The 26,092-nt window shown below is 43.3% G+C and overlaps 2 protein-coding genes across 4 annotated transcripts; both read right to left on the reverse strand.

Moving 5' to 3' along the window:
- Positions 1-1,038: 1,038 nt before the first annotated feature.
- Positions 1,039-12,940, reverse strand: CD40LG (CD40 ligand). The gene is made up of 5 exons (XM_034441592.3): positions 12,743-12,940; positions 8,667-8,813; positions 6,231-6,264; positions 5,380-5,436; positions 1,039-3,081 (listed from the first exon to the last, which is right to left on the reverse strand). The coding sequence occupies exons 1-5, from the start codon at positions 12,905-12,907 to the stop codon at positions 2,711-2,713; spliced, it is 774 nt and encodes a 257-aa protein (XP_034297483.1). The 5' UTR covers positions 12,908-12,940; the 3' UTR covers positions 1,039-2,710.
- Positions 12,941-18,288: 5,348 nt separating this feature from the next.
- On the reverse strand, positions 18,289-26,048 carry VGLL1 (vestigial like family member 1). 3 transcript variants are annotated; one of them, XM_034441628.3, is made up of 5 exons: positions 24,983-26,048; positions 22,246-22,272; positions 21,905-22,128; positions 20,790-21,177; positions 18,289-19,523 (listed from the first exon to the last, which is right to left on the reverse strand). In XM_034441628.3, the coding sequence occupies exons 3-5, from the start codon at positions 22,113-22,115 to the stop codon at positions 19,511-19,513; spliced, it is 612 nt and encodes a 203-aa protein (XP_034297519.2). In that variant the 5' UTR covers positions 22,116-22,128; positions 22,246-22,272; positions 24,983-26,048; the 3' UTR covers positions 18,289-19,510. The 3 variants fall into 3 exon arrangements, with proteins under 3 accessions (XP_034297519.2, XP_060539857.2, XP_034297520.2); XM_060683874.2 differs by having other exon boundaries at positions 22,225-22,272; positions 24,983-25,119; XM_034441629.3 differs by lacking the exon at positions 22,246-22,272 and having other exon boundaries at positions 24,983-25,173.
- Positions 26,049-26,092: the final 44 nt, after the last annotated feature.

Raw genomic sequence — 26,092 nt, forward strand, 5'->3', positions numbered from 1 at the left:
GATATAGTTGAAGGTTGTTTTGGTGGTGCTAGCCACACAGCACTGAGCATTGCCAACTTCTGAGAACATACCGGGAGGCACCTCTCCTCAAACCTTCTTAAATTCAGCCGTGGGGAGGAAGACCATCTGCCTGAGCTGAATGCCGAGATGGTCTTCTGAAGCCTCCTGCATGATCTTTGGTGTCTTCACTTATTTCTGTGCTTCCTTACTACTCCCAGCCAGGTGCTTCCAAAAACCTGGATCCATATGGGTCCTAAGCAATTCCAAAACTGTATCTGGAGCATGTCACGGGGTGGGTTGGAATAAATATCCACAAATCCACCTCTCTTCAAGTTTGAGGTGGCCCCTCAGGAATGAACAGCTCCAACATTGTCAAGAGGAAGAATATTATGCTGATCTATTCTTGGCAATCAAGGAAACCATCAAATCTCTGGACACGCAATAGGAAACAACCTCTAAGTTGGAATGTAAGAAAGAGATTTTTTCCCAGGAGGGGAAAAAAAATCTCAAGGATTGTTAATTTCTTCAGAAAACAACAACAACTTTTGGACTTCCTTGGAAAGCATAAATTCCATTTTTGCCTGGTCATGTTTCCTCCAGCCAAGAAAATTATTGTGTCCAAGCCTCCAAAATTTAGGAAATGCTGGCCTTATTCTCTGAATTCAACCTTTGTTTCCACTATATGCACCAGATGTTATAATATGTTTGTGTGTTGTTGTTGTTCTAAGGACAATTAAGGCTGTAAAATCCATGTTTTTCAGAGAAGTCCACGGAACTCTAGAGAGTTTGTCAGTAAAAAATGCATAGGATTGTGCTGTTAAAAAACAAAAGGAAGTATATACAATTGTACTAAAGGAATAGAAGCCATTTGAACCGGATTGGATAATATATATATATATATATATAAATACATACAAATATATATTTACAGTTTTATGTAAATAGGTTTCTGTTAAGACTTTATCTTATTTGTTTCTTTCTTTGCTTTTTCAGTTTCTCTCGTTACGTTTTTATTTCCAGCCCACCACAACTGATGCAAACAAACCCCTTTTTTTCTAAAAAATATTTTTATTTTGAGAAATTTTTAAATTTTTGGTTTTCAAGGAAATAAAAGAGGATTTTTAAAAGAAAAAAAAAAGGCGATGCCTTTACAAGTGTACGTGTCATCTTTTCCCGATAGCAGGGCTGCCAAGTTATTTTCTCCTCGGAGTAGTTTAGTTCTGGCTAAAAACGAAAGGAGGTCATTGCAAAAGGCTCCCTTAAAAACAACCACAAGCCCCAGAAGTTTAAGCAGAAAATATCAGCAAAAGAAAATGTTTTATTTCAACCATTTTGGCAAGCGGTTTAAACCGCCGTATTTATAATTCAGTAGAGCTGGATGCCTGTTTAGCACGTAAGGCTAAGGAGTTGTCCTCTGTGATCCTACACATCACTTTGAGCTGTAAAAGTTCAGTTTGGGAACCATCTGAGCCAAGATTTCGTCATCTCATGGCTACTTCAGCTAGATGTTCAGGGAACCTAAGTTTTTTTCCTTGGGTCCAACATACTAAGAACGGTTGCAGGATTTGGGTTTGGCTAGTCTAGAGATTGAGATTGAGGGCAAAAGAAGAAGGGGACGACAGAGAACGAGGTGGCTGGATGGAGTCACCGAAGCAGTCGGCGTGACCTTAAATGGACTCCAGAGGATGGTAGAGGACAGGAAGGCCTGGAGGAACGTTGTCCATGGGGTCGCGATGGATCGGACACGACTTCGCAACTAACGACAACAAGTCTAGAGATGAGAAGGACTAGGGGGTGACATGATAGCAGTCTTCCAATATCTCAGGGGCTGCCACAAAGAAGAGGGAGCCAAGCTATCTTCCAAAGCACCTGAGGGCAGGACAAGAAGCAAAGGATGGAAACTAATCAAGGAGAGAAGCAATTTAGAACTAAGGAGAAACTTCCTAACAGTGAGGACAATTAGCCAGTGGAACAGCTTGCCACCAGAAGTTGTGGGTGCTTCCTCACTGGAGGTTTTTAAGAAGAGATTGGACAGTTAATTTGTCTGAAACGTTATAGGGTCTCCAGCTTGAGCGGGGGGTTGGACTAAGAAGACCTCCAAAGTCTCTTCCAGCTCTGTTATTCTGTTAAACATGTTAGCCTTTTACAAAATATACTAATATATAATCATAGGAGGGTTTATATGTTGTGCAAAGCTGGTCCTGTTGACTAAACATGTTTGCAGTAGGCATCTCAGCACATCTGAAGAACATCAGATAGGGGGATGTTGGTTGATGGTGAGGAGCAGGCAGTTCTTCCTAAGGGTCTTTCTTAGTCCTCTTTGGAGGTAACTGTGACCTGGTGTGGGCCTCCAGGATGAAACAGATGCTTCCCTATTGACATATGGCCGATCAGTAAGTTCTACTAGCAAAGCACGCGTGGGATGAAGAGGCCCACCGCTTTCTTCTTCAGCAACAGTCCTGGAAGCCACCTGAGATGCCATCTTGAAACCGGCAGCCCTCAGCCTTTCAACACGTAACAAACCACTGCTATCTTCTCATATTAAGGGCCGCCTATATTTGATAACCTTCAGATATGAACAATTTACCCTCCCCCTCCTGCTTAATAAATTAAATAAAATACATGTATAAAAGAAATGGAACCAAAGAGTTCATAAATACGGTTGGAGAACAGGAGAAGGGATGGCGGGCCACACAAAGAAGCACCTCTTCTAGGAGAGTTGAATAAGGCCAAAATGGGTGTTCCCATGGGTATAATCTACTCTGGAGATGTCCGTTACGTTGACAAAGACGGTGTGGCCGGACTTGAGCTCCACAACCCTGCTCACCTGGATGGACTGCAAGCCACACAGGTCCACTGAAGTGCCATAAGTCCCCACCCCCTTCAATAGCAGTTGATCTGTCTCCGAAGGCAGGTTGAGATAGACGAGGACGTTGAACGGGGCACGCAGCTCTGACTTGCTGCAGAAGGTGACTTGGGCGTAAATGTAATAGCTCCCGTCTTTGCTAATTGTGATTTTTCCATCCCGGTTGGAGAATGCATCATCCCTCGGGGCGTAGGTTGTATTCTTCCAGTGTAGAACTGTAAGGAGGAAGATGATAGGTTTCATTTACTCCATGCCAGTGTCAATTTACAAAGCTTTCCAGCCCAGCTTCCAAGTTGCCATAAGCAGGAGGTGGGGCGAACTGACGGAGCTACTTGACTGTCCCAGCTGAAACTACATTCCACACATGCCTTTCTCCAGATTGTATCCTAGGTTACCAGAGTGGTAAGGTTTTTACAGCCCGCCAACATAGTCCATTGGAGAATGTGATTTATGCAGGGGTGGGTTCTACTTACCTTTACTACCGGTTCGCAACGGGAGCATGCGCAGATCACCCGTGATGACGCCATGGCGGGTGAGCGGAGCCTCCCGTTGGTTTTACTACCGGTTCTATAGAACCGGACTGAACCGGATTTATGACATGCCCAGGGAGGAGGGGGGAGACAGGGTCATGGGGCCCTGTAAATTACGTAGGGGTCAGAGCTGACTCCATTTGAGTAATTGCCAGAATGTTGCTCCTAATAAATGACTGGATTTCTTTTGAAACTTGGCTCGAGGCTCATGAATTAATTAGGGCATCTTTCGGAAACTTCACATAAGGTAGACCAGATTAAGAAACCAATGCCCTCGAAGCCCATTTTTATTTTTGGGTAAGCTACAAATACATTAGGCTTGGGAATTCTGGGAGTTGAAGTCCACGCATCGTAAAGTTGTCTAGTTTGAAGAGCTTTTTTGAGGGTTTCTTCAACTGAGGAGGGGGGGGCAGCCTGTCAACCCTGAAGCTGACCTGGCTGTGGCCGCTTTCTTTTCTGTAGCTTTTTCTACAAGGATTTTTCTTCACATGGCATCAAGCTTGACGCAGCCTGGAGCTGAGGGGGTTGTAGAGATAACTGGGGTTTTGTAGCCAAAACAAAATAGTTTTCTTATGAGCGAAGGACATTCCAACTGCTGGCTGGCCAGAGGAGGAGGAAGAGAAAAGTAACCAGGCAACCAGCCAGCACTCAGATTGGAGAATGTGATTTATTGTTTGAGAGAACAGGAAACTTTCACTTTTTAATGAGGTGGAAAACGTGGGAACTCTCAGTGTTGGTTTTCCACCGGTCTGTGCCAAAATGGTATCTCCAAATAAAACTGTTCTTTGAGGAATCAACCTGCGTCGGAGTTCCATTTGCAATGGATGGATTACTTGGAATCCTGACACTCTGCTCTCATAAAGAGCCTTGGTAGTACAGAAGTTTAAGGCACCCTGTTATTAAGCTGATTATTAAGACCAGCTGCCTGCAATTACTGCAGGGTTCGAATCTCGCCAAGGCTCAAGGTTGACTCAGCCTTCCATCCTTTCTAAGGTAGGTGAAATGAGGACCCAGTTTGTGGGGGCAATAAGCTGACTTTGTATAAATATACAAAAAGGATGAAGGCTATTGCTGAGCACATTGTAAGCCGCCCTGAGTCTTCAGAGAAGGGCGGCATATAAATCAAATTAATAATAATAATTAATAATCATAATAGGATTTTGCAAGTCTGAATGTGCTTCCTCCCCACCCAAGTTCATTTGTGTACTACCCTGTTTCCCCTAAAATAAGACCTCCCCTGATAATAAGACCAATCGGGCTTCTGAGCGCATGCACTAAAATAAGCCCCCCCACTTGAAAATAAGCCCTCCCCAAAAATAAGCCCTCCCCGAAAATATTTAAATGCACGCGCAGCTGGTCCCCACCATTTCCTCTGGTTAGGATTAGGAAGACAGAGCTGGAAATCAGGTAAGGCGGCAAGAGGAGCTCCATCTTGTCCCACATGCCCCAAAATAATAGGACACCCCCGAAAATAAGGCCAAGCACTTATTTCGGGGTTCAAAAAAATATAAGACAGGGTCTTATTTTCAGGGAAACACAGTAGAGAGAGTGCTGTCTGAGCCAGTGGTGAAATCCAAATTTTTTTACTAGCGGTTCTGTGGGCGTGGCTTGGTGGGCGTAGTGTGGCTTGGTGGTCATGGCAGGGGAAGGATACTTCAAAATCTCCATTCCCTCCCCACTCCAGGGAAAGGATACTGCAAAATCCCCATTCCCTCCCCACTCCTGGGGGAAGGATACTGCAAAATCTCCATTCCCACCCCACTCTGGGGCCAGCCAGAGGTGGCATTTGCTGGTTTTCCGAACTACTCAAAATTTCCGCTCCTGGTTCTCCAGAACCTGTCAGAACCTGTTGGATTTCACCCGTGGTCTGAGCTGTTTTTTCAAGTTACTCTCTCTTGGCCTGGGCTCAACCCGCTCTTATCTGACTCGATAGCAACTCTTTCTCCAATTACAAATAACCAGAAAATAAATGTCAATTCTCACTTTTGCTCCGGCTGCTCACACCTGCCAAGTGAATGCTTGCACCTCGCTTTGGCTTACCTGCAATTAAAAAAAAAAAAACAGCGGTCATTGAAAGCTTTTGATAAAAACGTGTTAGCCAGATATCATGCTATCCGAGTTTTAATTCACAATTTATGAAAAAGCTTCTCCCTTTTAATAAAATTTGTGAGCTGGAAAAGGTGCTACCCAACACTTAATTTTCAATTTATTGGCTAGAATAAGGTTCCTCGCTCGGTTAACCCTTCATTGATGGTCCAGAAAGGAAAAAGGCTCTAGAAACACCAAAAAGAAGGGCTGAAAAATTCAGAAATATGGCACAGCACGGTCCAAATGACCTGATCTCCAAGTGAAGTTTGTGCAGCTAGGCAGTTCCCAGTATTTGCAGAAATGTTCTCCATTGTTTTAGGGTCAAGATGCTGCCAGTAATGTAATAGTACTCATAACCAATTCTCTGGTGCTAGTATTATTATTTCATAGCCTTTTAAAAACTTTTTTTTGCCTTGAACCTATTATGTGTGTGAGAGAGAGAGGTTGTGGGGGGGGGGAGACAGTGAATGGGAGAGAGGAGAGAGAGGGAGAGGGAGAGGGAAGGGGAGGGAGGGAGAGAGAGAGAGAAAGAGAAAGAGAGAAAGAGAGAAAGAGAGAAAGAGAGAAAGGAAGGAAGGAAGGAAGGAAGGAAGGAAGGAAGGAAGGAAGGAAGGAAGAAAGAAAGAAAGAAAGAAAGAAGAAAAAGAGAGGGAGGGAGGGAGAGAAAAAGAAAAAGAGAGAGGGAGAGATGGAGAGAGAAAAAGAGAGAGAGAGAGAGAAGCTTTTTCAAAGTTGCAGAAACTTACTTGTTTGCATAGCTGGCAGAATTTGATCTGGAACCTGTAGAAGAAAAAGAAACGGTTTTATTTATACGATTTAGAGAACTGTCCATCTCGCACAAGCCACTCTGGTTGAGAGGCAAGGATTAAAAACTCACACACTAAAAGAAAAAAAAAAATCCCACAATATTTATTGAGAAGTTTCCCCAGGTCATTCAATCTCTCCTAAACCTCCGTTGAATTTGGCTTTACCATCAGAAGGTAAAAAGGGAAAGGAAGGGAAGACTGCGCAAGATTTTAAATAGCTCAAACAATGAAGTGGATTTGGTTTTTTTTTTTTCAGATCAATATGGTGCCACATTGAATGCAACGATTTAATATATTTATGTGCTCCTTCAATGACGCTGCGTTTAGGAATCACAAGCAGGGTTCAAGGTAGAGTAAAGGTAAAGGTTCCCCTCGCACATATGTGCCAGTCGTTCCCGACTCTAGGGGGCGGTGCTCATCTCCGTTTCAAAGCCGAAGAGCCAGCGCTGTCCGAAGACGTCTCCGTGGTCATGTGGCCGGCATGACTCAACGCCAAAGGCGCACGGAACGCTCTTCCCTTCCCACCAAAGGTGGTCCCTATTTTTCTCCTTGCATTTTTTACCTGCTTTCGAACTGCTAGGTTGGCAGAAGCTGGGACAAGGAACGGGAGCTCACCCCGTTACGCGGCACTAGGGATTCGAACTGCTGAACTGCCGACCTTTCGATCGACAAGCTCAACATCTGAGCCCCCGCGTCCCTATTCAAGTCAAGGTAGAGGAGCCCTGGTTAAAATCATGAAAGTCCCTCTTTTTTCTTTGCATTTTGGAGACCTTTCCTCCAGTCCCACAGAGAGAGGGAGCAATGCTCTCGGTTCCGTATGAAATAAAATTATAGCCTCATCCGAAATAAAGAACCATTTCTGGACCTGGAGCAGAGGAGGTGAGTTAATCCATCCTATTGTCCTGCCTGGGTCTTTGGGGCCACGACCTTTCCTTTTTTTAAAAAAAAAAAGATTCTCTGGGACAGCTCCAGCGGCTTAATCGATTATTCTTGGACGACTTTGGTTTTTGCATAATGAAACTGCTGGGACAGGAAAACCTGTGTATCTCACTGCAGTCTCAAAATGAATCTGCAGGCGTGAATAAAAAATAGGGTGTGAAAACGCAAATGCGACTTCCAAGAAGACTCGGCGGCCTCTTTGCCACTTTCTTTGCCTCCAAAAAAAAGTGGCTTTTTAAAAAAATTCTGTTTGTTTGTTTGTTTCTCCACGCTCCTCTTTTAGCATAAGCATCAACTTTTTCTCTCCCCACCCCACCTCCTTCGCTTCCTCCCCAGATCTGGCTTACACAACCAGCTTTTTCCAAAATGGTACGTTTCTAGATGGGCCGAAACACCAAGTCCCACCTTTTCCAATGGTTAACAGAATAACGGCAGGGACCTTAGAGGTCATCTAGACCAACCCTCTCCTATACCATCCAAGTCAAATGGCTCTCCAGTCTCGTCTTAAAAACCTTCAGTGATGGAACCACCCACAACTCCTGAAGTCAGGCCTTTCCCCTGGTTAATGGTTCTCACCAGGGGTGGGCTTCAAAAATTTTAGCCAGGGGTTCTCTGCCCCGTTGCTGGGTGGGCGTGGCCATGGTGGGTGTGGCCTAGTCAGCCTCCTGCACCATGAGGTGGGGCGTTTTTGCCCTCCCCAGGCTCCAAAGGCTTTCCTCAAGTCTCAAGGACAAAATGGCCTCCCCAGGCTCCGGAGGCCCTCTGAAGGCCAGAAACAGGCCTGTTTCCAGCCTTCCCAAACTTCCGGTAGGCCTGTTTTTCACCCCCCCCAAGCCTCCGTGCGCGCCCTGCACTTACCTGCATCCAAAACGGGCCACGTGGGACTCCTGGGATGGGTGGGGCGGGGTTGGCGGGGCCAGCCAGGAGTGGGATTTGGGAGTTCTCCGAACTGCACAGAATCTTAGCTAGAGGTTCTGCCGAACCCCTACAAACTCCCAGCAGCCCACCCCTGATTCTCACTGTCAAGAAATTTTTCCTTAGTTCTAGGCTGGACCTCTCTTCGGTGATAACAGAATAACAGAGTTGAAAGGGACCTTGGAGGTCTTCTAGTCCAACCCCTTGCTCAAGCAGGAGACCTGTGATGGGTTGCTTCTGGTTCTGTCCGGTTCTTTAGAACCGGTAGTAAAAGCAGGAGGCTCCGCCCACCCGCCCAGACATCATAATTGACTATTTGCACATGCGCAGAAGCTTCTGTGCATGCACAGAAGTGCACGCAAGTGCTCCCGTTGCAAACTGGTAGTAAAGGTAAGTAGAACCCACCCCTGCCCTATACTATTTCAGACAAAGGGTTGTCCGTTCACCGTCAAAGCTTGGGACCGAGCAAACAACTCAAGGATGCTTTTAGGTCAAACCCGGGCACAGACAAAATTCGATCACCTTTTGGAAAGAATCCATCAGTTCTCGGAAGCTGTCTGAAATCTTCGTGCAATCTAGAAAGGAGATCTCCTCCCCCTGCGGTTTCCGACAGCTCTGCACTCGCTTCAGGAACACGTAATCTTCGTGTAACGTCAGCTCGTTGCTCATCTATCAGGGGAAAGCATCACATGTGAGAATTGTGGATGCAACGTTGCATCGGCTCAACAAGTCAAGTGGAACACTTCGTCAAGTGGAAGACTTCGCCCTATCTATCACACATAGATATATCACAGTGGAAGATGATGAAATCATATTATCTTAGATTCCCACACGATGTCAAAACTAAGGCTGGATTGCAGCTGTAGGGTCAAAATCAGGAAGATGACACAGAAATGGCACTTGTTCCGGTGAACCAGCCACAGTCACAATCAAATTGCCTTCTCCTGGTTCTCCTAGCTGAACATGAGGGTGGAATCCAGATTTGCTCATGATCAATGCGAGGCGTGGCCAACTCCATCCTTCCCTTCTAAATAAGGTTCAAACTGGATCCAGACTAACAGGATGACACCAACTCAATTCTGAGTACACAACTAACTTGCAAAGCTATGGAGGAAATAGTTGCTTGGTGTTGCAAGAGGGCCAATTCTCAGAAACAAGGGGGGGGAGAATTACTGAAGTCAACAAACACTCATCCTACCCCAGTTCCACCCCCCAAACAATTAGGACAGCATAAGAACCCAACCCCCTCTATCAAGGTTTGTTAAGTAGGTTGGCCGGAAGGACAATGACTCAACCGAGTAGCGTATCCTTTTCTGAAGCATTGATGTTGCCCTAAAACAGTTGAGGCCAGGATGACTGACACCACTTCTGAATCTTGATTGTTTTTCCATGTTCCCACCCAATTTGTCATCCAGTCATCTTTACCCTACTTATTTTATTTAGGTCCCGGTTTGATTTTCTTGTTTTTAAAATATTAGTAAGTTGCCCAGGGTCCCTGGGCGATATATATACATTTAATTGTTGGCTGCATAGTCAGACAGATATTTAAACTGGAGCTGATATTTTTGTCCACCTCTCGAGTCCTTCCCTGGGATAGAAAGATGTTGCTTGATAGATGTTGGATAGCAGGATGGAAGCTGTTCTGAGTCAAGCTGCCTTTTGCAATTGACTAATGGGGATTTTGTCAATGCCAAGTAAAGCTGCGGTTTTGCAATTGACCGATGGTGATTTTGTCAATGCTGATATGGTGCTCAAGTGAGCTTATTATTATTTTCCAGTATTTTTATTCAGGATTAAACAGATAAAACAAATATACAAAAAGTAACTATTATGGCTGTGCTTTGGAAAAATCACTGCCTGCCAATAGTTCTAGATTTCATTCTGTCTTGGACCCAGAACACAGCAATAGCGAAAGATGTAAATATTAATAAAATGGAAATTGTAAACACTGTGCAAACAAATTCAACATTTAAGGGAGCCCTTCCTAAACAAAGATATAAAGATAGGTAAATTGATTGATTGATTGATTGATTGATTATCCTGGAAGAGTTACAACTCCAGAAACCTTGCAGCATACCGCCATAAAAACATGATAAAAAGAACAGAAGATAACTTCAAAAGATAAACATCAACACACAGTGAAAAGACCAAAAAACAGCATAAGGGGTCTACCACCCATCCTAAACCTGGGGATAGATCTGTGGGATTTCATTCCCATCATTCCCAGCCACAGGGCCAAAAGATTGGCCAAAAACCATGTTCAAATCAGTTTCTTTTTTTTTCCGAAGCTGCTCCAGCTTGGCCAGATGGAGCCCTGAACCAGCTTTGCAGAATGCCTTGCTTAAAACGTGCAGTGTGCAGAGGGTTGGTCTTGCTGACCTCTTAGGTGCCTTCCAACTCTAAGATTCCATGAAACGCGGCCTAATGTGCACCACACAAAATGTGAAGGACGAACAAAAGGCAGCTCTTGGGGAAGATTGGCTGTTGCTTTTCCCCGTGAAGAGTGGCATGGGTTTAGCTAGCAAATCAAAACTCGTTGAGTGGCTAAACTTCCCTTTGTAACCCACCTATGTTGGAAAAATGATAACAACAGATTCACAGAGTTGGAAGGGACCTTCTAGGTCGTCTAGTCCAACCCCCCGCCCAAGCAGGAGATCCTACCCCATTTCTGACAGATGGCAGAGATGCAGTTGTTCAGCCCTTGTTCCTTTGTTTCCAGTTGCATTGCCCTGGATAAACTTTACTTTGTTTGGGGAAAAAAGAAAGACTCAGTTTATCAAATATTTTAAGTCTATTGGCTAAATTGAGAAAATTCAGTTGACCCTTAGCTGTGTGTCCTGTCTCATCACACAACTAAGGAAGAATCAAGGACTCATCGACGCTGTTAAACAGAGATCTGCATGTTAGCATCACAGAAAGGAAGGAAGGAAGGAGGGAGAGAGGGAGAGAGGGAGGGAGGAAGGAAGGAAGGAGGAAGGAAGAAGAAAGAAAGAAAGAAAGAAAGAAAGAAAGAAAGAAAGAAAGAAAGAAAGAAAGAAAGAAGAAAGGAGAGAGAGAGAGAGAGAGAGAGAAGGTATCTCCCAGACTTTAGGATTGAATTCAAAAGTTTTCCCAATGTGAATTGGGAATTTGCATTGCTACAATGGCGGATGTTAGTTTGAATGTCTCCTAGGTGCTTTTTAGCAAAAGGCAACCAGGCTGTTTTTTTTTTGTTTTTTTTTTGTTTTGTTTTTTTTTGAGGAAGAAGACGGCATTTCTGGTCCAAATGTCGTTTGCTTCCTTTAGCTATGTTTTTACATAGCCTACGAATGATTGATGGAAACAAAAATGGAAAGGTTGATCAGTGGGAAAGGGGCCTATTGCACAGGTTCGAACGCCAATCCCCGGTGTCCTTTCCAGAAGGCTCCTGTAGGCAGGGAAGGACATATATCAGAGTAATAATCAGCTGCCTTTGTGATGGATTAAAGTTCATCCACCTAAAACTCTTCCCACGTCCAGCTTCCCACCAAATTGCGTGGTTATATTTTGTTGCTCGATTCTCAGCGTATTTTTTTGACCGCCTTTGAAAGACATTTTTTCCTTGGCTGTCTAAGATTGCAGAGGATGTGGCTATGATTGTTTGTTCCTATCAACTATGTTTCCATTACTCTGCAACTTCTCTGCCCTCCCTAAGAAAGAAAGAAAGAAAGAAAGAAAGAAAGAAAGAAAGAGGAAAGAAGAAAGAGAAAGAAACAAAGAAAGAGAGAAGGAAGAAGGAATGAGAGAGAAGGAAGAAAAGAAAGAAGATAGGAAGGAAAGAAAGAGAGAGAGAAGAAAAGAAAAGAAAGAAGGAAGGAAGGAAAGAAAGAAAGAAGAAAGAGAAAGAAAGAAGGAAGGAAGAAGGAAGAAAAGAAAGAAAGAAGGAAAGAAGGAAAAAAAAAAGAGAGAGAGAGACTGCAGATGAGGGTGAAGCGATTTCCAACTCCGTCTCTTCCCATCCTTGTGAAGCCTCCCTGGCTGGCCATCATTTCTTGAATGAACAAAGTCTCTGGGAGGAACAAACTCCCAAAGTCTTCCCTTAGGAATGAATGGATATGTGGGAAACCAGGGATGCTGGAGATGGATGGAGAAAGGATGAAAGGCAGCTCACTCAGGTACACCTTCCTTAAAGTTAAGAACCCCACAGCACAACCCTCAAATGTTCTCCTTTGAAACTTCTTTGAAAGCAATTTCCCTTCCTTCCATTCAATGGAATCGGAATAATCAAGAGTGACCAATCCATCCATCCATCCATCCATCCATCCATCCATCCATCCATTAGAGATACACCTATCTTTCCTCCAGGAGCTAAGACAACAGACACAGGACACTTTCTTCCAGTGTGTTCCCTCAAGAGATTGAGGTGTAGCCAAAAAGACTGGTCTAAAATCATTAAACATCCTTCCATTTCTAGATGGGAACTGACATTTGGTCCCCCCCCCTCCAATCAACACGCTAACCACCGCATTAGAAAGCAGGATAAGCATTTGATACGACATGAATTCAACCTGTGGTCCACTGTAGTTGTCTTCCCACCCATGGAAACCTTGACATCTTCTTTATAAAGAAACCGGGCTTACCTTGTCTAACTTGTTGTGAAGGTGCAAAATATAGAGGACGGTGCCTACAAGGTGAGCAATAACGAAGATAGTGATCACACTCAGGAAGGTCTTCATGGTGACCCTGGACACTGGTTCAGCCGGTGGCATATTTGATGGAGAATAGGGCTGCCTTGGTTCCTCCATGTGTTGTATCTCTACCTCCCGAAGTTCTCGTGCAACTACCATGAAATTTGGGTCTTGCTCTGCGCTGTGTGTGCCAGCCCACAACTTCCTGAGGAACAAACTGCATCTCACACGCTGAGTGGACGTGTTTGTTTGTGTGTGTGTGTGTGTGTGTGGATTAACCTTCCTCTTCCATAACAACAATGAAACAAAATAATCATTTGAACCCCATTTCTGGAGGTTCTGTCAGAAAACCACTCCTGGAGTCCCCTGCGATGAATTCTTTACTCTCTTTTTCACAGTGTCTTCTTTCCTTCTCCTCCTCTTCCCTTCTTCAAAGAGAGGAGGAAGAACAAAATCACAATATAGAGACCATTAAAAGAACATTTTTTAAAAAATCTGATTTAAATCCAAAACCAGAGGTCTCATCTTTTTCTAGAAGAGGGCTCCTCAAAATCTTCAGCTCAGTGACCCTTACCTGAAGCTTCAAATTGTTCATCAATGCCGTCAACATTCATTATATGGAAAAAAAATTGAATATGTTCTATTTTTAAGTCACAGGACTACAAATAATGTCATGGACAACAAGTTAAATATGAGTTAACAGTGTGCGGCGGCAGCCAAAAAAGCCAATGCAATCCTAAATTGCATTAACAGAGGGATATAATCAAGGGAGGTACTAATACCACTCTGTAAAGCCTTAGTAAGACCAAACCTAGAGTACTGCATCCAGTTTTGGTCACCACACTGTAAAAAAAGATGTGGAGACTGTAGAAAGAGTGCAGAGAAGAGCAACCAGGATGATTAAGGGACTGGGGACTAAAACATATGAAGAACGGTTGCAGGAACTGGCCATGGCTAGTCTAGTGAAGAGAAGGACCAGGGGAGACAAGATAGCAGTCTTCCAATATTTGAGGGGCTGCCCCAGAGAGGAGGGGGGGTTAAGCTATTCTCCAAAAGCCAGACAAGGAATAATGGATGGAAACTGAACAAGGAGAGATTCAACCTGGAAATAAGGAGAAATTGTCTGACAGTGAGAACAATCAACCCATGGAACAGAAGTTGCCTTCGGAAATTATGGGAGCTTCATCACTTGAGACTTTCAAGAAGAGATTGGACTGCCAATTGTCAAAAATGGTGTAGGGTCTCCTGCTTGGGTGGGTGGGGGTTGGACTAGATGACCTACAAGGTCCCTTCCAACTCTGTTAATCTGTTGATATCTGTTAATAATAACAAGAACAGAAGCGTGCCCATCAACGCTTGGGAGTCATATTGGCCATTTGGGAGTTTTAAAGCATCCGATTAACTTCCCCCTCTGATAATTCTGTCGTGGTTTTGATTATGGTTTAAACCAGACTCAGAAATAATTGCAGACAATATTCATCCTCAAAAAAAGAATGACCATGAAAAGCTCTCAAGGTGGACATAGAAGTGAAAGGATCGCTTTCTACCAAAGAACTTCGAATTCTAGTATCTGAAAGGGGCAGGGAACACTTTATTAAAAAAACAAACAAAATGTTATCAAAACACTGGCAAATATAAAGATAACATTCCTTCGCACAGGAAAATCTACAACATTCAAAGCAGGGGTGGGCTTCCAAAATTTTAGTAAGGGGTTCTCTGCCCGATTGTAGGGTGGGCGTGGCCATGGTGGGCGTGGGCTTGAGATAGCATCTCAAGCTTGACACCACAGGGGGGGGGGTGTTGCTCTCCCCAGCCTCCGGAGGCTTTCCTCGAGCCTCCGGGAGAGCAAAAATGGCCTCCCCAGGCTCCAGAGGCCCTCTGGAGGCCGGAAATGGCCCCGTTTCTGGCCTTCCTGAACTTCCAGTAGTCCCAGTTTTCACCCTCCCCGAGCCTCGGTGTGCGCTCTGCACTTACCTGTCTCCAAAATGGGCCACGTGGGGACTCCTGGGAGGGGAGGGGTGGGTGGGCAGGGCCAGCCAGGAGTGGGATTTGGAGATTCTCCGAACTGCACAGAATCTTAGCTAGAGGTTTTCCCGAACCTCTGCGAACTCCCGGCAGCCACTCACCCCTGGTTCAAAGCACAAATCTCATAATTATATCATGCAAGGGAACCATTTTCATAATACAGACTATTTTTTTCACATTGTATTTAGTTGTTGGTTGGTTTAAGGCTGAAGGATGGTAAAACCTGAATCTTGCATTAACACTTTAAAGATCTGATGACCTAAATAGGGAAGGTGGGTTTGTATTTTATTTATGCATTTCCTGCCTCTGTTATTATTATAAATAAGGTGGTGCACATACCCAATACACCTTAATCTTTTAGTTGCTGTGATGAAAGCAAGATTTAATTGGTTAAGGACATATTTACACTTGTTTTAAATATTACTTTCGGTTTGATATATCTTAACTAATAGCTTGTAGGAGATATATACACTTTTTTAGCATGCCTACTAATGTTTTAGATTTATCACCTGGGTAACAACTGTGTTAATGCAATAACAAAGGAGTGAAGGTTATATGTTTGTTTATTTATTTATTTATTTTATTCAATTTGTATACCGTCCTTCTCCTAGTGGACTCAGGGCGGTGCACAGCCAGAACTAAAACACATACCAATACAAAATTTAAAATTTTTAAAAGAATTACATGACTTTGGCCCAAAATTTAAAATATGTAATATGTTTAAAACATGTAATATGTTCTATTACTTGTTAGTATATTATTGTATTTATTTGTTTCACACTGTTTTGTTGTCTTTTCTGATCATTGGCAGAATCAATCAATCAATCATGGATTGATTGATTGATTGATTGATTGATTGATTCATTCATTCATTTCCCCCTCCTATTTTCTCCTTTTTCTCTGCAATTTTTATTTTTTATACCCTGTTTCCCTGAAAATAAGACATCCCCTGATAATAAGCCCAATTGGGTTTTTGAGTGCGTGTGCTAAAATAAGCCTCCCCCTGAATATAAGCCCTCCCCAAAAATATTTAAATGCAGAGCTGGAAATCAGGTAAGATGGCAAGAGGAGCCCCATCTTGCTCCATGCACCCCAAAATAATAAGACCTCCCCCAAAATAACGCCAAGCGCTTATTTCGGAGTTCAAAAAAAAAAATAAGACAGTGTCTTATTTTCGGGGAAACACAGTAGTTTCTTCCTGCAGAATTATATTAATTAGAGGACCGTCCTGTCGTGAGAGCATCTGGGAATGAGTTTCTTTTGCCCTCATTTCAACGGAGCTATTTTTTTCTTGAGGAAGAAGAAAATGTTTCTTTTCTCAAGAAAAAAATTCTTTCGTAAGAAGAAGTTTCTTCCTCAAGAAAAAAAACAGTTGCCTTTTGGAAAAAGCACCTTTGAGACAACTAGATGACCTTAGATGACGGAAAAATCTCCATAGACATTTTTGGCCTCGTGTTTTGGAAAACTCCCATTGCTACCCATCGATACTTCCAAAGGCGGTTATTTCATTAGGATGTCATTTCATTACCATCGTGCCAAATCAACTTTTCCATTCCAAATAAGCTTTCCAAGACACACGGCTGCCACAGTCTCTATTTCCATGACTTTTTTTTTTTAGTCCGTTTATCAAAGCTGTCGACCATGTTCTGACACACACAGATTTCTGACATCTCATCCTTCCGTTGCAACAATTCCATTGCAACAAACTCAGAAGGTACCTGGTGAAGTGCTGATGATATAATTTTGTTGTTTCCGGGTGGCCAAAAAATCTTTCCATCAAGGCTGTATCGTTTATTGAAAAGAAACCTTCCTTGTTTTAGATTTAGACCTACCATCGCTGAGATAACTTTTGTAGAGGAAAATAATGCCAGTCCAGAGACTCCATAATTTAGTTCTGTATTGCTTTTTTGAACTGAGGGGCCTAATTTTATTAATAACAGAATAACAGAGTTAGAAGGGACCTAGGAATTCTTCTAGTCCAACTCCCTGCTCAGGCAGGGAACTCTATACCAGTGATGGCTAACTTTTTTGACATTGTGTGCCAGAGCGTGGGGAGGGCGGAGCGCGGGGAGGGGGTGCACACGTGTGCCCACACCTATAATTCTATGCACCCTGCCCCCACGTGACACACAAACACACACACACAGTTCCTGGCACATGATGGCCCGGTGAGCCCGTTTTTCTCTCTCCCCAGGCTCCAGGGCCTTTCTAGGTCGGACCAGAAGTTGGCAAATGGGCCGTTTTCAGCCTCCAGAGAACCTCTGGGGGGGTGGGGAAGACTATTTTCACCCTCCCCAGACTCCTAGAAAGGCTCTGGAGCCTGGGGAGAGAGAAAAACAGGCCTTCCCCCCACACACACGAGGTCCTCCAGAGGCAGGAGACACCCTGTTTCCCTACTTCTGGTGGGCCCAGAAGGCCTGAAATCTGAGCTCACATGCCCACCGATATAGCTATGTGTACCACCTGTGGCACGCGTGCCATAGGTTCATCATCACGGCCCTATACCATTCCAGACAAATGGTTATCTAGTCAGACCTCAGGGACCACTAAATTCATAATTTTAAATCCCGCAGACCACTATCATGAATTAGTGATCGGATGGGGTCCTTCAGGCACTTAGTTTGGCCACCTGTTAGCAGAGAGAAGCGCCCGGGATCAACCCTAGCTTTGCTATCCATTGTAGCTAGGAATCTCAAATACAGCCAAGAATGAATATTTGTGTTGTAGCCCCCCACGCTGCAAACTCTGTCTCTTGAAGAGCCCATCTGAAGTTTTGTGCACTGAAGCACCTGGACTCCCAGGGAGGGAGGGAGGGGCTGGAGCAAAGGTGGGATTCAGCCGGTTCGCACCACTTCGGGAGAACCGGTTGTTAACTTTCTGAGCAGTTTGGCAAACTGGTTGTTGGAAGAAATCATTAGGGCAGAGAACCGGTTGTTAAATTATTTGAATCCCATCACTGGGCTGGAGCTACTAAACAGGCAGCCAAGCTAAGTGCCTGAAGGACCCCATCCCGTCAGCGAGTGGGATTAATTGCTTTGGCGGGACGTATCCAGACCAGGGACCGTAGTTTGAGGATCCCTGATTTAGTGCAATATAAAAAATGCAAGCTCAGAGAGCACCAAGGACCCCCACCACGCTTTCTAATCTCGGGGAACTCAATTTGAGCAGGGCCTTCTCATTTTAGGGCCCTTTACTGACACCAAGACATCTCAAACTGCCTCCACCGGGTAGTCATCAGAAGCTGGCGTTGTTTGGTGCTTGCTAACCTACTTAAGGAGGGCGATCTTTCCATCAGCAGAGAATCCACAGGGTCTGACTCTGGCCCCAGATCGAGAGGATGGCCACAGCAGTGGAGACACAATTCTGCTTTTCTTAACAGGTGGGTGGACACCCCTATCCAGGTGCTCTGGCGTTGGGCATCATGCTTAGAAGCCCCCCCCCACGTTTGTACGTTTCTGAAGAAAAGCCACACATTTTCATTTCATTTTCATTTTATTAAATTTGTATACAAGTGCTCCTCAGGAAATGCATCAGCTTTAATTGGTAACTCCTTCTCCAGGTTCACACGGCATGTTTCCAGACTGAAAAACGATCCAAATAAGGCTAGGTTTCCACCACCCAACCCACCCAGCCATCAAAGCCGTCACCTGGTGAGTAACGGGAAAACTTCTCTTGAGAGGCCGTGGTGGACCAGTATTGACAAGATTGGCCTCAATGGACGCATCGTAGGCTTCCTCCTCTAACGGCAACTGCTCTTGTGAAGAGAGGGAGATGTTCTTGATATGAGGAACACACGTTGGGTTTTGGTTGCCGAGAGCAGAATCCACACAACTGTGTGTGTGTGTCAAATACAATGATATGGACAGAAGAAAGCCATAAGTTTCTCTTCCGGTCATTAGGATGTTTCTCACTCATTGAGTTCAGCTTCCCAATGGCAAAATTTTAGGTCAGTTCTAAAGAAGGCCCTTCGTTTAGCATCTGGAGCATGGACCTTTCCACGCCAGGGCCTGGTTGAGGGTGAGATCTTCAGCCTAGCATGTGGCCACGTTCTGAGATCTGCTGCCATCGTGTGGCAAAATTGCCAGCCCGGCGCAAACTATTTTTTGATATTGTTTCTAAACTGAGATTCGATTTGGAAATAAGCAACAGGCGACCCTGGATGGAATATTTGTAGGGCTAAGGAGTGGCTGAAGGTCCTGGCTGAAGGGTCTTGGAGACCTCCAAGATGAGGAGACCCCAGGAAGTCGGAGGTGACCATTTTCAGCTGGATTTGAAAGCTAGAGACGGGGAGGTTTCCATGAGACTGGATTTCTGCACGCTGTTGGGCAAAAGCAATGGTGGACTTCTACCGGTTCGGGCGAATTGGTAGCGGCAGCGGTGGTGGGAGGTTCCACTCACCCGCCCAGACGTCATCACGGACGCTCTGCGTAAGCAAGTGCACACACGCTCACAGTTCCGAACTGGTAGTGAAGGTAAGTGAAACCCACAACTGGGCAAAAGTGAAGACAGATGTGAGAGCATCTCCTTCTACCCATTCCAAAAATTGAAAAGCACATGGGAAAAAAATCTGGTGAGAGAAAATGGCGGTTCACCACTGTTTGACTGCTTTTCTTAATGACAGCTCTGTGAAGTTCTCAGAAAGTCTTAAAATAATAAGCAAATGGGTCCATTTGTTTTAAAAGTGCAAACTGGCCATTAGCAGGGATACCTAGAAAACACAAGAGATTTGACAATTAGGGGATAATATTCAAGTATAACAGGAATGGAATGGTTATTAATTTATTTACTTATTTATTTGCATCCCTTTAGTATTTTTAGAAATCACTCAAGGCAGCAAACATATCCAACACACGTTCCCCCTCCTATTTTCCCCACGACAACAACAACCCTGTCAGGCAGGCTGGGCTGAGAGAGAGGGACTGGTCCACAGTCACCCAGCTGGCTTTCATCTAATAATAAGAGTCCAAATGCTTTGTCAATCAATTAGAATAGAATAGAATAGAATAGAATAGAATAGAATAGAATAGAATAGAATAGAGTAACAGAGTTGGAAGGGACCTTGGAGGTCTTCTAGTCCAACCCCCTGCTTAGGCAGGAAACCCTACACCACTTCAGACAAATGGGTATCCAACATCTTCTTAAAAACTTCCAGTGTTGGAGCATTCCCAACTTCTGGAGGCAAGTTGTTCCACTGATTAATTGTTCTCACTATCAGGAAATTTCTCCTTAGTTCTAAGTTGCTTCTCTCCTTTGATTAGTTTCCACCCATCGCTTCTTGTCCTGCCCTCAGGTGCTTTGGAGAATAGTTTGACTCCCTCTTCTTTGGGGCAGCCCCTGAGATATTGGAAGACTGCTATCATGTCTCCCCTAGTCCTTCTCTTCATCAAACTAGATATACCCTTTTAAACCAGACATAATTAGCTAGATAAATCATTATCTATAATATAAAAGTAAAAAAATGCTTTTAAAAAGTTTTTAAAAAGGTTCCCAAGCTTGCGCGCCATAGCTGATTCCCCACCTAGCTGTTCTTTTTTTTAAAAAAAATATTTTTATTAAACAGTTTTTTTAAAAAAACAAAAACAAAAAGAGATATTAACACTTTCTTCTTTTCAACAGTTTCGCGGCGGTACTTATACATTTTCTCTCTCTTATCTTAATATATCTTTTATACATATATTTCTAATATATCATATATATATATATATACCATTATAATGTATTATATTATTCTAATTGTTTTATTTACATTTGACATGAACGGGTACCCAATTTCCCCCCTAGCTGTTCTACTTAACTTCTGAAGCTACTTTGTGGCATGTATTGTGTATGCACATGTGCAGCGTGTGTTTGGTGTGTACTGTGCATGCACACGCATAGCCCATGCTTGGCACGCATGCACAGCCAGTGAACCAGTAGTAAACCAGTTCAGATTTCATCACTGATTAAAGGATTACATCAACCTGGACGGACTTACCTCTGGCTCATATTTTGCAACCCAGCCGAACCAGTAAGACAAGCTGACCGGGAATCAAACAGCTCTTGGACGGGCCGAGAACATCTCTCCTGCTCCAGGAGGCCCAGCAGAGAATCGTACTTCTCATCCGACATGCCGTCTTGTGCCATATGCAGATCAGAGGTTGGGTACCTCGAAACTGGGGTCAAACGTGGATCACCCCCGGAAGACGAAGGCCAAAGCTCAGCCGTCGCTGGAGAAGCTCCCTGGAGAATGGAAGGCTGGTAGACATCCATGGCGGGAACAATTGAGTTTTCATCCGAAGCGCACAGGTTCAAAGGGGAAGATGCATCATAGGGTTTGGTCCAATGGGATGGAAGACCCCACCCATGGGAAGGTTGGTGGTTTTCTGTTGAAAAAAAAAATGCATTTAAGTTCCAAGGTGAGGTGTACCACATTTTTCCAACAATAGGTACATTTTTATTTTTTTATTGATATCCCACCTTTATTACTTTTACAAATAACTCAAAGGGGCAAACATATCCAAATATATCTTCCTACTCTTAATTTCCCCACAACAACAATCTTGTGAGGTGGGTTGGGTTGAGAGAGAGGGACTGGCCCAAGGTCAAGGAATTCCCCCGACTCCAGGACTGGCCCATGTTCCTCCCCAACCTCCTCACTGTCCAAATCTGCTGCCTGATCCGCTGGCCGGCCACAACAACAAGGTCTTTTTCTCCCTCAGTTTTCTATGTTTCTATGGCTTTCAGGGTTGGTAGAGAAACCTACAACAAGGGTAGTGTTGAAGAAAGAGTCTTCTGTATAAGGAATGAGTGCCAACTTCATCTTTACCACAGATAGCAAAATAACCCGGGCTAGTTTGAGGAATGTTTTTTCAAATTTCTTGACCTCCGTTTCCCAGGCACATAGTGTATTAAAGATTGTGAGACCTAGAAGAATTTTAAAACCCTCTTAGTCACCGCTCAGATTAAATCCCTGTCCCTCAAGCGGCCGACCAGTTTTGTTAAACATCAATACAATAATACGATGAGGAAATCTATTGTCAATAAGGAGTCTTTGTCGAATGAGTTGCTATCTACGAAATAAGGAGAACAAGGCATGGGTGACAAGCTCACCGTTGTTAATCAGGCCATCTTTGACACCGTTGTCTCTACTCAGGTCCTGTGGGTTTTTGGTGACGCTCAAAGCTCTGGAGAAATGTTCATCCACCATGCTATTAGTGTCTCCTTGGAAGTAGGTCAATACCATGTAATGGGCTCCCCATTCTGTTTTCACTGGCTGTTTCGTTCTACTCAGCTTTGCGGGATTATTCTTTGTCTCTTCCATACTTGGAAATAACCTGAAAATTAACGTGACACAAGAAAGGTGTACATGGAGTTGATGGTGATGTGGAGTCCATGCAACCGATTGTCTCCTGCTTCCCCCACCCCCTCACCTCCCCAAGATCACTGCTTACTCAGAGTTTAGACTTGGGATGTTCTACCTGGAGAAAAGAAGAAAGAGAGAAGACATGAGAGCAGTGTTCAGGTAGCTAAAAGGTCTCAGAGAGAAGATGGCGCTATTTTCCATTTGCAACAAGAAGAAGGACCAGAAAGTAGCTGGTATATTTGCGGCTACCACAATTTCACTTACCTAGAAGGAAAAAATTTCCTCACGGTAAAATATATGTAACAAGGGAATGCAGAGTGGGATAACTGAGGCTATGGGTTGTCCGCCTCTGAAGGCTTTAAAAAGAGGTTGGATGGCCACCTCTCATTAAACTGGTTGTCCTATACCAGTATTTCTCAATCTTGGAAGCTTGAAGATGGGTGGACTTCAACTCCCAGAATCCCCCAGCCAGCTCCCATTCTGGGAGTTGAAGTCCACCCATCTTCAAGCTACAAAGGTTGAAAACACTGTCCTATACAATGCTTTTAGAAGATCCTTCCAATTTCACAGTTCTACAATTCTATGATTAATTAGGACACTTCAAGAGTTGGAGATATGGGGCTGCCATTCCTGAAGCCACATTCCTTTCTGGGAGAATGTTCCTTAATGTTCTCAGGAACCATCAGAAGTTCTAAAACATGCAGACACAACCAAACCAAGCATGTGAATATAATGGCCAATATATTGAATCACTGTGATTACTGGTGGTTTGGTCAATGTGTAAAGCATGGTTTATGGTTTAGCATGTTGTGTAAACACAGCCAATGGGTAGGACCTGCATGGGAAGCCTAAATACTTTTTAAGTGGCACCTCACAGACTCGGTAACTCACCCTTCACCAAAAATATTTAATGTGCCTTTTTTTTTTTTTTTGGACAAACAAACATTTAATGCATCAATCATTCCTTCCATGTGACATCTCGGTGTTGTCTTCAAAAATTCTTCTTTTTGTTGTTTCTTCTGTCTTCATTCTCACCCAGTCCATTACAACAGTTCATCACTAACACAATATTCTAATCATAGCACTTTTTATACATAACTATTAATTTTTCTTTTCTAACCAATAGTAAAATTGATTCCATATCTTAAAGTATTCTAACTCTTCTCTTTCTTTAATCATCAATCTATTCATTTCTGCACAGTCTAAATTTTTTTAAATTACTTCTCCTTCCAAAGGTATTTTCTCTGCTTTCCAATTTTGTGCATAAACAATCCTTGCAGCTGTTCTTACATGTATAATCAAATAACTTTTTTCTTTACTTATTTTTTCAAGGAGGATACCCAATAGGAACAGCTCTGGTTTAAAATCAGTACGTTGCTGTATCATTTCTTCCAGCCGTATCTTAATTTTATTCCAATAGTTTTTAGCTTCTGGACATTTCCACCACATATGATAATATGAACCTGGTAACTGGTGACATTTCCAACATTTGGCTGATTTATCTTTAAACATTTTTGCCAGTTTCTCAGGTGGTATGTGCCATCTATAAAACATTTTATATTGATTTTCCTTATATGCAGTGGACACTGTTAATCTGTAATTCCTTTCTCATAATTGTTGCCATTTCTCTAGGTAAATTGAATATCCGAAATTCTTTGCCCAGGCTATCATTGTTTCCTTTACTTGCTCCTCCTCCAATTCCAGAGCCTTCTCTGTGGGGGCACCTGCCATCTGGAATGAGCTCCCCCCGGAGATACGGACGATCCCAGATTTACGCACCTTCCGCCGTGCTCTCAAAACCTTTTTATTTTAGCAGGCTGGCCTGACCTAACTTCCCTTTTAAATTGTAAATTGTAAATTTGTTTTAAAATATTAGGGGTGTTTTAATTTGTTTTGGGCCAAATTATCTAATGGGTTTTTATATTGTCTTTTAAATGTTATAGTTTATGTGTTTTATCTTTTTGGCTGTTCACCGCCCTGAGTCCTTCAGGAGTAGGGCGGTATATAAACCCAATAAAATAAAATAAATAAATAAATAATTCAATACCAAGTAAGAAATTATAGAATTTTATTATTATCATGTGTCTTCTTGGTTGCTGGTCTGAACCCAAGAGAACCTGCAGATGTGCAATCCAGTTCTTCAAAAAGGACAACACTGTCCATTCCCATAGACTCCCTATCTGGTCGGAAATGTAGCCTGACTCTGGAGACACGTGATTTTGAGAAGATAAGTTTCCTCCAAGTAATTATCTTTTTGATTTCCCAACCGGTATTTGAGAATGAAAATAGTTCTTCCACAGAAAGGGGCCGCAGAATTTAATTTTCTTGCTTTTTTTAAATACCAGAAGCTTTAAGTATAAAGTCAGTCCCTTCAAGATTGAGGGTAAGAGCCCAGTATCTGTTGTCCATAAAGACCAAGCAGATATCCTATTCCAGATGTCCACCTCCCTCTACTGTCTCCCTCTATGGTGTTAATATTCCTTCCAAGTAGCGAGCAAAGATAGGTGGACTTCAACCCGTTTGAAAATACTTGATTATGAACCAAGATTCCACATGATCAGATTAAAGTAGATGCCGAAGAGCTACACAAGTAGTGGTTCATAACTAGTCAGGAATACACCCATTTTTAAAATATCAACAATACCATTCGTCGGAAACCATAATACAGAGAACCTTGCTAAATTAGTGCATCTCCGTCAATCAATTCCAGAAATTGTAACTCTCCACTAAACACGTTACATCTCCCCTAACTTTACTTATAGACATCTCCTTGCTTGGATTAAACTTTACCCCAAGTAAGAGGAGCTCAAAGACGATTTTCATACCTTTGGTCTAGTAGACAGACCCCACCTGAGTTCACTTCATGCTGTGATTCTCCGTGATTCTCTGCTCCGGGTGTGAGCCCTGTAGCAACTCAACAACAAGGAGAACAGCACCAGACCGTACCAGCAGTTTTCTGTTCCTTTAGCAGTGAGGGAACTAGGCGTATCCTTCAGGCTCGGGAACAGGAATGTGTGAAATGCACTCTGACAAGTCAACCAGGTTTAGAGGTTTCAGGAAAGAAGACAATAAAAAGGTCTGTTCAGGGTGCTTGTAAAAGAGAGCTGGCACCCGGGGTTTGTGCCCAAGCTAAGAATTGGATCCCCAGAGTGAAGATCTGTTCCCGGTACTACAAGATGGACAGGATTCGAATTTTTAAAAAGCCAGCTTTCCTCTTTTAGGTGGATCGGTGTAGTTATTCTGTAACTACGGTGTAGTGAGTCGACGCTTTGCTTTTTAACATTCTTCTGTTTAACTTCCTTGTTGTTCCTCATTTAGACTGGAAAGTTATTTTTGCTGCTAGCCTCTAATTCCAGGGCTCATGTGATTAAATTGTTGAATATAGGCAGGTAGTTCTCAACTTACAATTCATTTAGTGAATGCTCAAAGTTACTAAAGTCACTTAACAACGGTGGCAAGGTCGTAAAATGGTTCAAGACTGGCTTAACAAAATGTCTCACTTAGCAACAAAATTATGGGCTCAATTGTGGTCAAAAGTCAAGGATGACCTGAATATTCAAAGGCATATATTGTTCCAGGCATCAATTTGCAGGTCTGTATGTATAGCTTGAACTGAGCCTTAACTACTGGCAACTGTCCGAAGAGTCAAATATTTCAGCTCAAGAAACCAAGAGGTGATTTTTAGCTTTTACTGTAATTGGTGGCAACCTGAGTGGCTGGAAAATTCTGGGAATCGACATCCACAAGTTGCCAAGGTTGAGAAATACCTGATGGATGAATAAAGTCTTAAGACGGTTACCAGAATATAGCACCAGATTGGGAAAGAGGTTGATAATGATTGCAAAAATATAAACATTGAGGATGGATTGCACGATGACGTCATATAATTCTATACCAACCTAGGAAGGAGGTCTTGCTTAATGACGTGCCTCATA

This window comes from Pantherophis guttatus, chromosome 12, assembly GCF_059756535.1.
Source record: "Pantherophis guttatus breed Tessera chromosome 12, ASM5975653v1, whole genome shotgun sequence".
Taxonomy (NCBI): domain Eukaryota; kingdom Metazoa; phylum Chordata; class Lepidosauria; order Squamata; family Colubridae; genus Pantherophis; species Pantherophis guttatus.